The 18,937-nt window shown below is 38.9% G+C and overlaps 1 protein-coding gene across 2 annotated transcripts in view; it reads right to left on the bottom strand.

The window, feature by feature from the left end:
* SELENBP1 (selenium binding protein 1) overlaps window positions 1-18,937 on the bottom strand; it is a 376,594-nt gene that overhangs the window by 144,469 nt on the left and 213,188 nt on the right. For both annotated transcript variants that reach the window (XM_044080630.1, XM_044080631.1), the window contains exon 7: window positions 2,172-2,354. In XM_044080630.1, coding sequence (XP_043936565.1) covers window positions 2,172-2,354 — 183 coding nt within the window. The remainder of the gene's footprint in view (window positions 1-2,171; window positions 2,355-18,937) is intronic.

Here is an 18,937-nt window from a genome sequence, read left to right on the forward strand (position 1 = left end):
ACACACATTAGCATGTCCTTTTTTCACTACCAGTGTCACTGATCTCTGCCCTACCACAAGACGGAGATATATTGAATTTCTCGGCATATGCACAGCTTTGCTCGGATTTATCTCTCACTTCTAAAGTACAGTGGACTAACATTCTAGAAATCTGTCAGAGGTTTTAATAAGTTAGTCTCCCAATATTAACTAAAAACCTGGTATATTTATTTTCCTGACCTAGCTGTTTCAGGTATCAGGGAACTTGACAGCATCCATACAATCCATAGACCTGACACTGGGCCATAATTTACTAGTTTTCAATGCTGATGCCCTCTTTGCAAAATTCGGCCTTCCCCGATTAAGAAATTAGGGAACCAGGTGACAGTCAGTTTGCATTTACACTGACATGACTGCATGTGCAGGTCCTTGGGTCCTTGCTCTTCAGTGGCTGTGTATCACTTATACTTCCCAGAACAAAAAAGTAACCATTTTCACATACAAGTGCCTAAAAAGGAGGTCTGGTGCAGTTCTGTTTGTACCGGTCTTTTATTCTTCCACTGAATACTAATAAGGCTGGCAAAATAAAGGATAACATTCTCAGAGGAATATGTTTTTTCAGAACTCCCTTTATCTTCCACACAGAAATCTTTTCACAAAGTTACTGTGAAAATCCCTCTTTCCTAGTATTTGAAACTACTCAAACCATTATGCATTCAGAATAATTTTCCAAAAACATATTTTTGAGTCTTCCCTGTGCAAATACAAATGTATATGCTAATAATAAAATCAAAACTATTTAACATTACTTAAATGCAGTAAATGCCTGACATGGAAAAGGGAAAAATAACAGACCACACAATGGTGTTGTGAGGGTTGACAATGTTGAAGGCAGATGGCCTCACCACCCTTGGAAGTTCCACTAATCCCTGATAACACCTACCCCAGAGAAATGTATTGCATTTAGATAATGTGCTATTTGTTCCACTGTTTCGTGCATATACTTTTGTTTATACGTTTTGATACAAAAATACTTCTGCCATTTAATGTTCCAAACTTGCTGTAGAATATATAATTGTGGCTGGAGGAAGTATTTTTACATCCAATATACAAGTTATGTAAATATTTAATGTCCTCCAAATACACACACACACACACACACACACACACACACACACACACACACACACACACACACACACAGATGCAGAGGCACAGACAGATTCATACATGTATAGACAGAAATACACACAGACGCACACACAGACTCGCAAATCCAGAAATACACACAAAAACATAAAATGTGCTCAGCAATTGCGGCTACTCTCTTGACTGAGTATACTTCAGATGTCTCATTGTGATCAAATGAACGTAGTAATTACTACAGTTTAAAGAGTTGTAATTCCCCATGCCTCTCAACTGTCCCTAATTTTGCTATTCACATGAAAATATTTAATTTCCTGATAAATCACTGGAAATTATAGCGAGTCAATAAAGCCATATATGACAGTTTTTATTGTTCAAAAGGTACCTGTTGATAATTGTCTTGCTGTTTATTGTGAGTAATGTTTATATTTAAAAATGTCCCCAATTTTAGCTTTTTCTCCCTCATTATTGTTGGCTTTATCCAGAATATGCAGGTATGCTCATTCTATCTCTCTCTGTATCCCGCTGTCTGTATCAGCATCACTTTAAAGTGGTATGGCATGACACAGAAAACTGTCTGCCTCTAGGAATGTATCAAAAACATACACTGATTTTGCAGAAAACCTTATAATACAGACAGACATCTAAAGTCATTAGCAGGCCAGCATGTCACATACTTTATTCAGGGTCCTCTATAGGAAGTGGGATGGGACAGTTATGCAGAGGTATATCACACACTGAAGAACTAAAACAATGTACCACTTCAGGCTGAAGCCCTAAAAAGAAAACATTTTCACATTATGATTAAATGTAAGGAAATTCATTCCAGCATTCATATATTCTAGTAGTGAAATCAGGTGTAGTTCAGCTATGGGCTTGGTTATTTAGACAGAAACCTGGAATCTCTAAATTATTTGATAATGAATTTCTGATGTTAAATACAAATTTGACAGTATTGAAAGATATGTCTGATAAGGATGACAACATTTCTCTAGCACTTCTAGAAGTCTAACCAGATTGTCAAGTAAATAGTAATACCATCTTACCTGCTTCTAAGTCTGTAAGCCTAAAACCTTTTTCTATGGCTTTTGGAGCACCCCACTCAGTGCTTATCATTACATTGTGCCTGGGCTGGTACCAGTAATCATAACCAAATGGGACACTGTCAGATTTCTTCTCCCAGGTGCTCTTCACTTCAAATGTTTCTCCATCCAGCAAAACAAAACTACCTGTTCATAAAACATACACATAGGTTAGTACTAGACTATCTGCCTCTGCAAACCATTTAAAGCCTAGTTAAATTTTTCAATCCAAAGGTAAGAATCAAACCCTGTACGTAGTGTTTATGTGGTAAACACCTTAACCATTATGCCAAAACACAATGCTTGCTCATTTTATGCATGTTCATAAAATAGTGGATTATAACAAAATTTGACTGGAAAATGTGTGGTTTGACAAAGCACAGTTCACTGAATCACATGAAAGGCAGATTCATGAATTATTAATATGCATATTTTGTAGGTACTCTGTTTCTTGTTTTTATAGTTCAAAATACATGTTTCTGGACAAAATGCATTTTATGGGCAAAAAAAATGTGTAGCATGAAAGAGCTGTGGTAGAAAATGCTGATTTGTAAACAGTAGGTTATGTTCAGAAAACTGGCATAGTTCAATTGTGATACCTTGAAACTAAATAAATCTCACTAGTCCTCTTGTAACTGCAGTTGATATGCTGCTAAAGAAGAACACTTTAAGAGAATATAAGGTTACTGGATGCAATTTCTTATATAGATGTTTTATTGCTGTTCTTATCATTGACATCAAAGCATATGTCAAACAAGTGAATAACATTTTCATTTTTGAAACACAATGAATCAAATAATGTTAGGAATATGATATAGAACTAAAACAATTTGTCACAATAAAACTAAAGTAACTCTTGTAATACTTGCCTATTACCACAACTTCTGTATGGAGCAGTCATTCTTACAAACCTTCAAATCTCTCTAAAACCTAAAACTGAGCAATGTTATAACAAGTCTGCATGATTTTCAGCAAGCAAAGTCCAATCAAAGCCATCACTGTACTGCATTAAAAGAACAAAATTGGTTAAAACTACCTCACCACCTTACATGCACCCAATTAAACAGCAATATAAACAGTCTATGAACTTAGGGATGGTTTTATTCTGGGCTTGAAGTAATTCATGGGATTTATCATGAACATGATTTCTCATACTCTGAATCACAATTTAGTCTTGTGGATCTAGGTTAAATTCAAAAATCAATGTTTATACAATCCTAAAAAATCATCATATTCCATTGAGACATCTTAAAGCTGTGTGCACCTGCAATTAAACCTTTAGTAGAGCTAAAGGGGAATAACATATTAAACTGACTTTTCAAATCTAATTGACCCATTCCGATGTCTTTTACAGTTTTGTTTAGTATATTATTAATGTGCTAAGATTAAGTATGTACTTTTAAATTGCATTGGATATAATCACATATGATTAACCACATATGGGTTTCCATGACCTCTGCTGAAGCAATAGTTCGTTTCATTTTTTAAAGTCAGAGATATTCAGCTTTATTTTTTTACAATTAGAATTACAGATGACATCTGACCAACTACTATAACTTTAGTAAGGGTTACGTCAGTAGCTATCTACATCATCTTTTATCCAAAGGTCTTGTATAGTATTTATAAGTGATTATAGTTTTTTTTAGATCACCATACAAATCCTCATAAAATTCTGTTAAAGTTATTTGAATGTGAAATTTTCAGAATAAGAGCAGAGATTTGTGTTATATACAAGACTGTAGGCAGAAGAAACATTTTATATGCAAAAGCCTATCTCTTAAAGCTGTTATTAATTCATTCCAAAATTCTGTTAACGATTTTCAATGTTTCTGTCTCTTATCACATCACAGGTTTTAACAGTTACTTATTTCAACTTATTTTATTCCAGTACAGCTTATTTATTTCTAAATAATTTAATTTTGAGTCTTTTTACCCAGCTTTAATTTGGGAGAAATTGTAGTAGTATGTGTTTTATTTAGGATTATATGTTTAGATGTAGGATTTTAAATTTCATTCCAGCGATCCTCAAATTCTTTTACTGGTATTAAGGGATTTGTATCAGTTACTGTCAGCATTATGGCATCTACAAAGAGTATCTGTTTAGATTCACAGTTATTTATTCCTTGAAACTTGCAGTTAGATTTAATACTCATTGCTAGGATTTCTACGGCTAAAGCAAATAATAATGTGGGCACTGGACATTTCTGTTTTATAACTAATGTCTTTCGGCTTTTCCTGGTTAAGGGCTGCCACAGCGGAACTCCGGTCCTCTAATGATTGGGAGTGGATTTTTACAGTGCCGAGGTGCCAGCCTGATGCACAGCCTTCAAAGAAGGCACATCCATTCACACATTAACCTACCTGCATGTCTTTAAACATCACTCGACCATGGGGAGGACATTCAGACTCCGCACAGAAGGCACTTCAGCCGAGAATCAAACTGGAGAACCTCTTGCTGTGAGGCGACAACGCTAACCGCTGCACCACTGTGGCCAGACATTGGACATTTCTGTTTTATACCTTTCTTTAATTCTATTGCCTCTGAAGAGAATACTTCCAACTTTACATGTTCTTTAATATCCTCATATACTTTTTTATTAAAGTAATGAATTCTGTTGTTAATTCAAATAGCTCTAAAATTTTAGTATTCACAGGTTATGGAACTGAAGGCTTATTCAATATCTAGACTTTAAATAAACATTTTCTTGTTTGTTATTATTTATCATAAGTACCAATATTCTTTTTATATTATCTTGTGTTTGTCTTTAAGAATGAAGTGGGTTTGATTATGAATTAGATGAATGGTTTGCTTAACTCTACCTGTAAAAATGGATGTAAACATTTTTTAATCTATATTTAATAAAGATATTGGCCTATATGCTAAGCTGCTTGAGAAGTCCTTACTTTCTTTTAAAAGCAGAGATATTAGGAAATATTTCCATTATGGATGATCTCTTAAATTTATTTGGCTATGTAACAATACTTCATGGAAGAAGAATGTTATTTTCTCATGTCATGTCAATATTCTCTCCGTTTATAATATTTTATGCCTAGTTGAACATAGCTGAACTTTGTAAAATGCATTCTTAGCTAGACTGTATTAATCTACTTGAACTCTACCCTATCTCTTGTAAGATTAAAATGTACTAATGCCTCCTTGACTCAGATACAGTAGCTTGCATTTGCCAATTGCCTGAACTCTTAGCTATGAATGTATATGTGTATTGTTGAACTAATATACTGTGTTCACTACCCTAATTTCTGTGTAAACGGCTGTTTTCTTACCCCATCTTTATGTCTCTTCTCCCCACCATTCCTAGGTTCAATTCAACTATCCTGCACTAGGGTTTTGAGAGTCTAACTACCTGGTGAAAGGACCCCTGCAAACTATTCTAACCATCTAATCCATATAGAAATTATCTTGCCGTCCTGATTAGGAACCCTGCTACCAAGGAGGCAAGAAAGTAAGCGTTAACCAAATCTAGTGGTAAAGCTGTATCTTGTCTTGTAACTCGTGCATGCTATTAAGCATGCTACCTTGCCAGAATACCCAGCAGCCATACCCTCCCCCTACCCCTTAATAGTTATACTCTTTCCTATCCTTGCACTATCTCCTGTAACTGATTATAAAGCCTTTTCATACCTTTTACCATCCATCTCTGTTCTCTAGTCTTTGGCTGTAATATTTTTTTCCCCACTAGATGGCACTATATACTAGGCTAGTTCCTAGTACACCTATCTGTTCTCCCCAAAATTGAACTGAAACTGAAATACTGATCTAACCCTAAACTAATAAGGAAGCCTAAGGAACTTTCTACTGCCCAGTCTTAGGACCTCTTTCTAGCCCTCTATTTCCCACTCAAATACTTTACTACATACTTGCACTCAGGTATCCTGTACTATCACTACCACTGTTTCTTACCCTCATTACTTACCTGTATCAACTGAAAGTACCTCAGTGGTCAGCTACTCATAGATTGGTTTTGCTGACATTTCTTCACTTACTTGTCTCTACCAGCTCCGTAAACCCTACGGGCTCACTCCGCTACCCTACCCTGCCCCCAATTCCCACCCACCCCATTACTCCTAAACTTATACTTCCCTAACCACTCCCACCTCCATTCCTCTCCAATCACACTTTACCCCTCCCCTTATTTTCATCCAATACTATCCACCTGCATCAATACAACATACACAACTTCCTTCTTCTTTCCTGTCTGCATTTCCATTTCTACTTCTCTACTTCTCTTTCATATTACCTCCGTATCACTATGCCTCCTCTACTAACCTCTTCTTATTTTAAACATATCCTCCTTTTCTCAGTTTTTCCTTTCCTTTTGCTGCCCTACCTCCTAACCTCATATGAACATCTTAGCCTTAAAGATCCACACTCCCTCAGTCAACACATGAGCTCACCTTCACAAAACACATTCCAACCACTCTCTAACATAATTTCTTCTCCATGCTACCTTCTTGCAAAGTTCCACAAAAAGCTCCACATTTCCTACACTAATCAGGTTAACAAAAAATCCGTACACTTCCTCACCAAACCCTCTGACCGAATAAAAAGACTACTCCTCTCCCTTCTAGCAGGTGACATTCATCCCAAACCTGGTCCTAACAACAATGCTACTCTAAAACCCCTCTATCCCCTCACTCTGGCCTATACTTACCTCCAAACTCCCTAACTTTCTCTATAGCCCACCTTAACATCCACATCATTAATAATAAAATTGCCCACCTCCGTGCACTGCTAGAAATACATGCTTTCGACATCCTTTGCCTATCTGAAACCTGGCTCAAACCAGCAACCCTAGACAATGAGATTACTCCCCCTGGCCACAACATCTTCAGACTAGACCGTATAGCCAAAAAGGGTGGTGGGATAGCTATTCTTTACAAAACAGGTATGCAAATTACTACAAACATGAAAAACCTCCCTCTAAGTAATGCCAAAATCCTTATCTCCAAACTGCAACTTAATATACACAAAGCCATCTATATAATCTGCACCTACCTTCCCCCTAGAAATATTAGTTCCCTAGAAGAGATCCTTAGCTGGCTTTCTACTCAATTCCCACAAGAAACCATAGTGCTAGGCAATGTCAATATAGACTGGAAAACCTGTACCTCTGCAGACCCTCCCACCCTCTTAAATCTTCCTGGTTTTTTACAAACCATTCTAGCCCCAACCAGAACTAACAAAACTAACAACAAAGAAAGCATATTGGACTGGATTCTGATAAATAGTCACTACCAAACTTGTACAGTAGGGACTCTACCTGATGATTTAAGTGACCACGCTCTTACTTATCTAATCAGACATAAAAGTATAACCCCTAATCTGACTAAATACAAAATGGTCAGATCAAACAAAAACTTCAACCCTGAAAGCTTCCTTACAGAACTAAATGCTTGCAACTTGTCTCCTCTTAAACAACTGCAACTGGATGATGCTGTAGCTTACTTCAACTCCAGGTTCCTTTCTATCCTAGACTCTCATGCTCCATTAAGATCTATTAGAATTAACTCAAAACCTGCCCCTTGGCTCTCAAAAGATACAAAGCATAAAATTCTCTTAAAAAATAAACTCTGGACCAAATTTCGTAGCACTAAAGATCCTTGTGACCAACTTAACTTTAAACAAATAAGAAACTCCACTAAAAAAGCTATACTTCTAGATAAAAGAAACTAATACTGCCATTCACAACAAGCTAACCAACAAAATCCACAAAAGTTATGGGCAGGCATAAAGTCTCTCTTAAAGCCTGGCCACAATGACACCCCATGCCCCTTAGGCACTTCCCAAAACAACCCAAAACAAACTGCTGATGCCTTCAATACCTTCTTCTCTGAAACTGTCCAGTCTCTAGCTAACCAACTAGCCCCAAATATCTCCCCTCAGTCCTCCTCTAACACTTCCATTCCCACTTTTCAACTGCAGCCTGTACCCACTTCACTTATCTGTTCTCTTCTCCACAAACTTAAAACCTCCTCTCCTTCTGCTGACCTTATACCAGCTCAGTATCTAAAAACTGCAGCCAATCCACTAGCCTATCCCATTTCCATTCTGATTAACAGAAGCATTGTTGAAGGCTACATTCCTTCACTTTGGAAATGTCACATATCATTCCGCTGCATAAAGGTGGGATCTTTACAGAACTCTCAAACTACCGTCCCATAGCCTTACTCTCCCCCTTAGCTAAAATCATGGAGAAATGTATCCAAAAACAACTTCTTAAACACCTGTTAAATCACAACCTACTAGCTGATTGTCAATATGGCTTCAGGCCTTTCCACAGCACCACTTCAGCCCTCCTTTCCTTTACTGACTGCATCAACAAAAATCGGAACAATAACATACTTACCTCTGCTCTCTTTATTGACCTATCCAAAGCCTTTGATATGGTCAACCACCACATACTGTTAAACTTACTTAAAACTTTTGCTCTTGACTCTGGTGCGATAAAGTGGTTCAAATCATATCTTCAAAACAGACAACAGGCAGTGAGCTGGCAAAACAACTTATCCAACCTCCTATCTATTACCCTTGGAGTCCCCCATGGCTCAATACTTGGCCCCCTTCTGCTCTCTATTTTCATTAATGATCTACATACCAGTTTGTCCTCTGCTACCTGTATACAATATGCTGATGATTCTACTTTGATTTGTTCTGCCTCATCCCCCTCTGAACTGCATTCTATCACCCAACAGACTTTTCAAAATGTTGAAAAATGGTTCTTAAAAAGAAGCTTAATCTTAAACCCCAAGAAAGCCAAACTGTTACTTTTCTCCCCCACCTGAAAATCCTCTCCACTCAACTTCTCTGTCTCGTCTAGTAATGGCACCTACATATCTCCTGACCCCTCCACCAGGCTCCCCGGAGTAGAGATAGACAACAACTTATGCTTTGACTCTCACATTAACAGCACAATAAAATTGGTCAACAGAAAACTTGACTACCTGTTTAGAATTAAACCATTTCTTGCACCACTTGCAAGAACTTCCATTGCCCATTCCCATCTGATTTCTACCCTCCTTTATGCCTCCCCCATCTATACATATTTGTCCAAAACTAACCTCTCTAAACTGGCTGTTGCCTACAACAGTATTGCCAGATTTGCCTCTGGCTCCACTCACCACTGCTTAAACTTAAAACAATTGGGATAGCTTGAGCTGCAAAATCTGATCTTATTTCACCAGCTCTCCTTAGCCCATAAAATCCACTACAAACCTACCAACACCCCTATACTCACTACCCTTATTAGTCCTTATTGTAACCTCAAAAGCCTAACGTTCTTCCAACAAACGTCTAATATCTACCTGTAAATCCAACAACTTGGCAGGCGATTCCTTGTTCACTAAGGCAATAGGAAAAGCCTGGAACTCCCTTCCTTCCAACCTCACTGCTATCTCCTCTCTTCCCAGCTTCAAATCCCAACTCAAAACTCACCTCTTAACTCACTGGCTCTGCCCGTTCTAACCCTGACTAGATTGCAATTTGCTCCTAGTTTATCATGCTTACAAATCTTTACTAAAACTTACTTTTCTCCTAACATGCTCAATTTGAATACCCTTTTATGTACTTATTTGCTTATTGTAGCCACTGTAAAAATACTATCATGCTATTATTATTTTTCTCTGAGCTATATTTGTAACTCTGTTTTTTAATGTGTAATGTTTTTCACTTGGAGCTTTTCTCCCCGGGCCTCTGCTGAAAATGGACATATATCCAGTTGGACAAGTCTGGTCAACAAATGTAAAATAACATGTAAAATAAAAATAAATAAAATTTTGTTTTGGTCATTGTTTTATTACTTCTGGTATGATCCAGTTTGGTGATTTACTCTTTTTGATTTCTTTTATTTTGTTAGGGCGGCCACACTGGTGCAGCGGTTAGCATTGCCGCCTCACAGCAAGAGGTTCTCTGGTTCGATCCTCGGCTGGGGTGCCTTCTGTGTGGAGTCTGCATGTCCTCCCTGTGGTCGCGTGGGTTTCCTCTGGGTGTTCCGGTTTCCTCCCACATCCCAAAGACATGCTGTAGGTGGATTGGACACTCTAAATTGGCCCTAGGCGTGAGTGTGTGCATGCGTGTGTGTATGCCTTCTGTGGAAGATTGAGCGCCGGGCTGGCAACTCAACACCATAAAACTACACTGCCAATCATGAGCGTACAGGTGATCCGCTGTGGTGACCCCTAACCGTGAAAAGCTGAAAGAAGAAGGTTTATTTTATTTTGTTTTAGACATCTACATAAATTGTCAGTTATATAAGCTTGTACTTGACTATTTCTGATACCATTGTAATTTGTGATTTATTAACTTCTCTGGATCAGAACTATAACTCATCCAATTCAGAGACTTCTAGAAATTTCTACATTCATCCAGTATACGTTCTATGTCAGTCTTTACTTTTTTCTTTTGCACTTTTGATTTCTCTTGAAAATGATTTCTGCATACAATAGCCTATAATATAATTATTGTTCTTAAAACAGGTTGGCTAAAATAACTCAAAGAAATTAAGAATGTTTTATTTTATTTATAAGTAAATAACAAACATGTCTGTTCTTGGAATAAATAAAATATGTGCACTTGTGGCAAACCTATTTGTATGGATGCTTACATTTTAAAAACTGGGAAATCCTAGTAGTAATCCTGCATGAACAAAACTATTGCTTTTTTGAAAAATATGGGATGCAATACACTTCACTAGAACACAGAAAGAGAAAATATGTGTACATTGTTTTCACAAGTTCAGAATCAACATTTCTACACATGCAGTATACATGTATTCTGTTTACAAATGTAACATTAGAAAATGAATACTGTGCACCCATAGTGTAAACTGTACAGTGCATTAACTGCCACTTGAGTGTCAGTAATTGTGGATTTACCTATCATTGGTGATTATGCACAAGGGTGATGCCCAGGTGGGTAAACATCACTGAAGTGGATAAACCTTTGGGAGTCATCACTTAGAGACAGCTGTACAATAATGCACAATTATATGAAGTACTTGCATGATGAATGATGCTGCTGCATGACAGAAATTCTCCTAAGTGCCATGGACTCAGATTTAGAATACCAAGTAAGGTGGTGTGAAGTGGGGAGCTTTCTGTAGTGGAGAATATAAGGTTGTGTTACCTAATGAAATATGTGTTAAAGTTAATTCATTGAATCCTTGTTTGAAAATTGTGTTTTTGATTAATCTGGATTCTATTACTACATTTTTGGTATTTCTTTATATAGTGACCCCCAGCAATAGCGGCCTTGGTGATATAGTTAGGTAAAGAGTAAACAGGGTGATTAATTGCAAAATGTGGTTGCCAAAGCAACCAATCATGGAGAACATGTTTGTAATAAGGAAATACCAAAATTTGCACCAAGTCATTTGAGAAGGTGCTTCAAAATCAAAAGAGAAAGTTCAAATCTCCTACTATAGTTTGAGGAAATGACAGATGTGCTGGAACTGTCAATCCACAATTTAACAGGTTAAGGAATGTAGACTATACCTGTTACCAACCAGTCTGCTCAATGGAAATTACACATGAGAGACATCACTTACAGTGTAACAAATCTACTGAAAACATGATCCACATTCAATTTAAGGCATACAACAGTAACATAAGTATATTAGTGAAACGGACAAAGTTGGTGCACACCACATAAGCAGAAAATATGCAGGAAAATCAAGCAGATCACTGTGATTGTATGGGAATGTTAATGAACAACACACTTAAATGCTTTCTGAATGAGACTGTTGCCATGGCAGAGTAAGTAGGTTCTAGAGTCCATGAGTAATCTGAAAAGAAAACGGTAAAGTATGCAAAAAGGGTTTTCAAACAGCTAACAAAGTAAATACAAACTGCACGCGGGGCATCTGCAAACACTATAAGCAGTCATCTGCTCTCATGCAGTTATACTGCAAAGCTACAGTCAAGTTCTTGACCAAAACAAACACTTCCTTAATCTATCTAGTTCCAAACATGGTGACCTCTGGCTGCAAACAGAAAGCAGACCCCTGAACTGCATCACCCAATGCTGCTATCGCCAGGGCACTATAACAAGGAAGTACCCATTTTTTTTTTTTACATAACTAATCTGCACTGATAAACCTGCCATCATTGAGGATCGGGCAGTCATTTTTGGTGTTATACAATGCAGTTGTTTAAAAAAGGCAAGTCATGCATTTTTAATCTGACTTCAGGGATCTGGATTGCTAATGCATTTGTCATACTTATCCATTCCATTTGAGATGAGAGTTTGATGTACAGCACATGTACTTGTTCAATTAATATAGCACACATACGCAGTGCTTGGATGTTTAATTTAAGTCGCTGATGCTACGGCTTGCAAATTTCACTTTAAATTTTTGTTGAGGCCTTAGTTTGATTTTATATCTTTAAATATTCCAAATGAAAGAATAACAGGTCAGCATGCAGAATCCAATAAAGTCACAGATCCAAGGTTTAATAAACCAGCATAAAAATGTTAAAAACAAACAGAAAAAAGACAAGCACTTTCACATCTATTCCGATGCTTCTTCAAATCTAATAAAACATGCACAGACTACTATTTAAATAACACAAGGCTTCAGAACTACCTCTTAAGGTCATGTGACCTAAGCAGTGTTCTTAAAGGAACATAGTCATTTAAACCCTTCCCTCTGTCACTTTGCAGTTCATCTATTTACTCTCAATACATTCTGTTTTAAGATCACCACCTCTGATGCTGACATTAAGAAATAATAACACAAGAAACAAACTCCTGGGTATTTCCGGTGGCCAGAATATGTTTTGACAGTGCATTCCTTTTCTTATTTCTAGACACATTATAAATGTATTCAGGTATACGATCTTTCAGTGCTCTATTGGTTCTATCAACATAGAAAATTGCATACAGTGCAGCTTGCTAAATCCACAAGTTTACAGCTCTTGCAGTTTGCAAAAAAGTTAAATTTGTAGACATGCTTGGTCTCAGGATGCTCAAACCTGTCAGTAATTACAATAAACTGACACAAATTGCAGCCTCTACAAGGATGAGTACCTACCCTATTGCTGAGCACTGGTCTCTTATGGAATGGTTTAGAACAGTTTTTTCCTCAAAGAGACAATGTTCTTAAAGCAAAATTTAGGACCCTCACCTAAAATACTTTTATTTCTTTCATCACATGTAAGAACATGTCAGTGATATTTAATAATTTAAAACAAAGAGTTAGAAGGTCACACTGAAAAAACAATCAGAAAAAAACTAAATGAAAACTCCAGCCAAGCTAGAACTTCCAATGAGTGACATCCCAAACCTCCTGTAACAGAGGCACATGGGATATATGCAAATGACCCCTGTGAACATCAGGTGTTTCAGCTATATGGCGATTCTGATTGCCCATGACTTTTACATTTGAAGTCGTTTTAATGGACAATTTCAGGCCAATAAAGCCAAACCCCACTAGCTATGGATATGCATATTTCGGCCTTGTTATGACCTCTTCAGCATAGTATAAGCTACAGCTAGGAACTGTAATAGTGTGCATTACTATAATTGCTTTTTTATTTAAATTACTAAATTGTAAACTGCTTTTTCATACTGAGACTTGGATTTTCTCTTTGTGGGTGTTCTTTCTATGCTTTTAAAGTGAGGTTTCTGTGTTCTGCTCAGGTGGCATAATCTTGACAGAGGCCTGTTGTCTAGGCTGGAAGTTTTGTTGAGTTTCCTGTGTTTCTGGCAGCTATTTTCTGCTGATTGTCTTCATTATTATTGAGAGTAACAAGGCCTCCTGACCTTCTGTAGTACGAGTGATTGGGTAATAGCAGGGGCTGAGTAGTAATCTGATCTTCCAACTCCTCCATTCTTACTGCTATATAAACCCTGTGTCTTATAAAGGTTCTGCTTGTATTGTCAGGCTCTGGATTGCATTGCATAAGTGGAAATTCCTTAAGATTCCAAGAACAGGCTAAGTTATTTATTACACTTATTTCACTGAACTGCACTTCTGAAACGCTTATAATTGTGCTATACAGTTGATCTACTATATTTCTGCACTGTTATAAAGCTTTTTTATTGTTTCACTGCATTTATGTACTGTTTTAAACTGTTTTAACATTACTTAACTGTAAACTGCTTTTTCATACTGAGTTGTATTTTCTGTTTGTGAGTGCTCTATCCGAATTTTTCTGTGCATTTTTGTCTGTTACAGTTAAAAGCATTCTCGAGTCTGCTCCTTGATCTGTTTAAAACTTTCATTTAGTGGCTACAACTAGGAACTGTAATTTTTCCCACGCACCCTCCCTAGTGTTGTGTATTCTTATACTTGGTGGCTTTGCAGTTGCCTGCCCATACTGTATATTTGATCTGTGACACTCCTCCCAGTCTAGTGTCATTAGTTCACTCAGTCTAATAGAGAACATTTGTGAAGGCCAACCCACTCAGATTCTTACCATTGAATGAACATCTGTTCCAGCTTTCTCCATTTCCACTTTACTGGAAAAAAAATTCTTAGCTTGCTTCCCCCCTTTCCTGTGGCAGGTCAGATACGGATTTGCTGTGTCCAGGACTGTTTGTGAGCTCCTAAGCCTCCCCCCAACTTAACTGGGGTTAAACTATTCCTGTTTTTCAAAATTTCCCTTGCAACTAGCCAGCTTTTTAGTTTTAGCACTCATCTGTTTCTTTGATCTCAGCACTTGTTCAGAACTCATTGTAAGCACTAAATAAGTTACAAATTACTACAGCACTCAACTTTCCTCACTTGTCTAGAGGAAAACGTTTTTAGTACTTAATAAATAAGCACCTATTCAGGAACGTCTAAAGGTCAGCTCCCGGTGTTTTCTCCTGTCTTCCTGATGAATCTGGGCATCTTGGGACAATGCAGCAATTGCCTCTAGTACACAGACAACCCTCTCCTCCTACCACCCAACACTACGACCAGTGAGAGATGCACTTATATAGCCAAACAGGAAGCAAAGCTCTCTTCACCAAAGACTGGCCTAGACAGTCAAGAGGAGAAGGTAAACACTTGCACTGCACCACACTCATCACATAGTCCCTCAAAACCTACACCACCAAAAACACACACAAAACCACAAAACACACACCTACATTTGCGGAGGCTGTCAGTACTAATCTGCCCAAAGAATAGAGACCTTCAAAGCATAAATCCAAGCAACCGCCACCCCCCCAACACAACCCAAATGACACATAGCCCACATACTCAGTGTGCCACTCAACTACAGCCCATAAGGCATAATGTACCCAAACTCTAGTCATAGGTGACTCTATAGTCAGGCACACTGATGTTCCACTCACCAGGCTAAACAAGGAAAAAGTTACTGTCAGCTGCCTGTCAGGTGCCAGGATCCGCCACATAACACACACACTCAGGTCACTCCACAACAAGTACAAATATGACTCTGTCATTGTCCATGTTGGTGTGAATGACCTGAGACGTACCTCCCTGGACTACATGAAAAGAGGCATGGAGGAGCTCTCTGATCTTGTAGCCCAGGCCGGTATGACCCTAGCCCTGAGTAGCATCCTGCCATCACCCAGAATGACACCACAGTACAAGGACAAAATTATTGACTTTAACAATTGGCTAAGCTTCTGGTGTCACTCTAAGGGAATCCAGTATCTGTCTGCCTGGGATGACATGATAGACAGACCACGCTGCTTTGCCAGAGATGGCCTGCACCTGTCGCCCTTGGGATTCCAGATACTGGCACAGGCTCTTGCCACACCTATAGCGCCTTTTTTAGGTAAGGTTCAAATGACAAATTCACCACTGTAACAGGTACAAGCAAGCAAAATCTGAGGGTAATGCTACTCAATGCACTCACTCGAGGCACTCCTTAAAATGGAGAACATAGACATCTGTGCAGTGACAGAGACCTGGTTCAAAGCTCCAGAGAGCACCCGTGCATTACCAGGCTATAATTCATACCACACCTTTCGGGCACCAAACCCGGACCGAAACACTAAAGGTGGAGGCTTGTCCATATTCATTAAGGATATCCACACCTCCAAGCTAGTTGCTCAGCATAATGCATCAGAGATTATCCAAGTTCAACTAACTCTGTGCAAAATCGCAATCCAGATTGTAGCTTGCTACAGACCCCCCACCATGCCCAGGATTCAAACTCCTCTTTTCTTGATACACTGGAAAATATTAAGGTACAACCCAACACTCTAATAATGGGTGATTCCAACTACCCTACCATTAACTGGGAAAACTACTCATGTACCAACTCTTTTGCTCAACGTTTTCTGGAAATCATCAATTCCAACGCTTTGGATCAACTTATCCACACCCCCACCAGGGGCAGCAATATCCTAAACCTGGTCATCACCAACATGGGTGACCTGTGTTCCACACCAGAGGTCAGCTCCTTGTTGGTCAGATCCGACCACAAGCTAATCACCCTAGACATCCACATCCTGCTCCCACCCCCCATTAGGAAAACAACCGTAAAAAATTTCTCCAACTTCACACTTCTTAAGACAGAAGTGGCAAACTTCACAACACCCATGCAGATGGACAATAGAGGTATGACTGCTGAATCCTACACAAATGCATTTTATAAGCACTTACATGAGTGCATGGATCGTGCTATCCCTAACAGAACCAAGATGCTATCCTCCAAAAAAGGAAGCCAATCTGGTGGTCTTCTGCCATAAACAAACTCTACAACAGAAGAAAGAAACTGTTGCAAAAGAGTAAAATCCCACGATTGGAGGAACTCCCTGGTCAGCCTCAGTAAGAAGCTGAGATCCCTCATAAAATCCTCCAAAGCTAGTTATGAAAATAAAATTGCCACTGATTCTAAAGACAACCACAAAGCATTCTATAGCTATGTCAAAAATGTCAATGGCAACACTCAGATCTGCTCTGAGTTACAGCACAATGACACTAAATATACAGAACCAACTGATATTGCAAACATCCTGGCAGATAGGTTCAATGCTAACCTTACCACCCTCTCACCCCCTAAAGGGCCCATCTTTATACCGGAAGAATGCAAAGTTCCTGTAATCACGGCTGCACAGGTAAAAACTTCACTCTCCAAAGCCAAGAATACAGCATCCATGGGACCTGACAACATCCCAGGCTGCCTTCTACATGAACTACAGAATGAACTGGCACCCCACCTAAGTACCATGTTCAGTTATAGCCTCACCTTAGGCTTTGTGCCCATTGAATGGTGAACCGTGACAGTTATCCCATTCCACAAAGGGAGGGCCACAACAGACCCCGGGAACTACCGCCCCATTAGCCTGACAAGCCTCGTCTGCAAGGCCATGGAACGTATCATCATGGAACTCATAAACAAAGACATTGGAGATCTCCAAACTCTGGACCCCACACAGTTTGGGTTTGTATAAGGCAGATCATGTCTCCTAAACCTGACAGACTTCTTTGAAGTAGTCACCAAAGCCATAGATGAGGGTAAGGTGGTTCACACAGCCTATCTACATCTCGCCAAGGCGTTCTACACCATCCCCCACTCTGGAATTATAGATAAACTCACTAAACTAGGTATAAATCCCTATGTCACAAGATGGGTTGCCAACTGGCTTACTGAAAGAACCCACACCGTGAAAGTAGCAGACTCCAAATCAGACTTCAGACCAGTGACAAGTGGAGTACCACAGGGTTCAGTCCTGGGTCCTCTCCTGTTTGGTATCTACTTCTCTGAAGTACAGGCTAACACAGAAGGTCTTTGGCTAACTAAATTCGCAGATGACTGCAAACTAGGAGCCATAATTAAAACTCCTAATGATGAGGACATCCTACAAAAGGGCCTCAATGAGACAGATGCCTGGTGTCAAAAACATGGTCTCAAGCTCAATGCCGAAATGTGCATTGTCATTCCCTTTGGTAAAAACTCAGTACCCATGAATTACCACATAGGCGGTAGTCTACTTAACACGAAAGTGTGATAAGAAACCTTGGGACACAGGTGGACAGTAGTCTCTCCTTTGATAATCACATCGCCACAGTGGTCAGGAAATCCTTCTACATGGCACACCTCATCACAAATGGTTTCTCATCCAGAAAAAAAAAAGAGGTCATTGTTCCCCTCTACTCATCCCTCATTAGACCCATTATAGAGTACAACGCCCCTTTTGGTATGTACCTCACAAGACATCTACAACTGGAAAGGCCGCAAAAGTACCTCACAAAGAGGATTACTGGCCACAAACAGATGCCTTACACAGACAGTCTCAAAAAACTCCAGCTTTACTCCATCGCATATCGCCTACTCAGAGGCAATCTCTGCCTAACATACAAAGCTATATCAAACCCAGAGCTGTTGGACATGCTCCACTTAAAGAAATCCCAATCCCTCCGAGCTACACACTCTAGGGACCTAAACCTTGTCATCACAATAAACAGAACGTGCTGGAGGGATAGATTCCTGTCCCAGCGACTTCCCATACACTGGAACAGACTACCTATCTATGTCAAACAGAGCTCCTCATTAGCACTCTTCAAGAAAAATCTTGATGATTGGATGGGTAATAGGAAATTCACCCAGAGGATCACTTCTGTGGTTCTGATTGACAGGGGCACAGGAAAATAATTTTCTTGGGTGGCAAAAGCCAGGGCACGTTTTTGGCTAGGCTTGTATAGGCCCTAGGGCCAATAGCCTAGTACCTACCTATGAACCTATGAACCTAAACCTAGCATAGTAGGTAACATATTTCTTAAAAAGGTTACTCTCATTAAAAACAAAGT

Source organism: Protopterus annectens, chromosome 8.part0, assembly GCF_019279795.1.
Source record: "Protopterus annectens isolate FY-2018-M chromosome 8.part0, PAN1.0, whole genome shotgun sequence".
Taxonomy (NCBI): Eukaryota; Metazoa; Chordata; order Ceratodontiformes; family Protopteridae; genus Protopterus; species Protopterus annectens.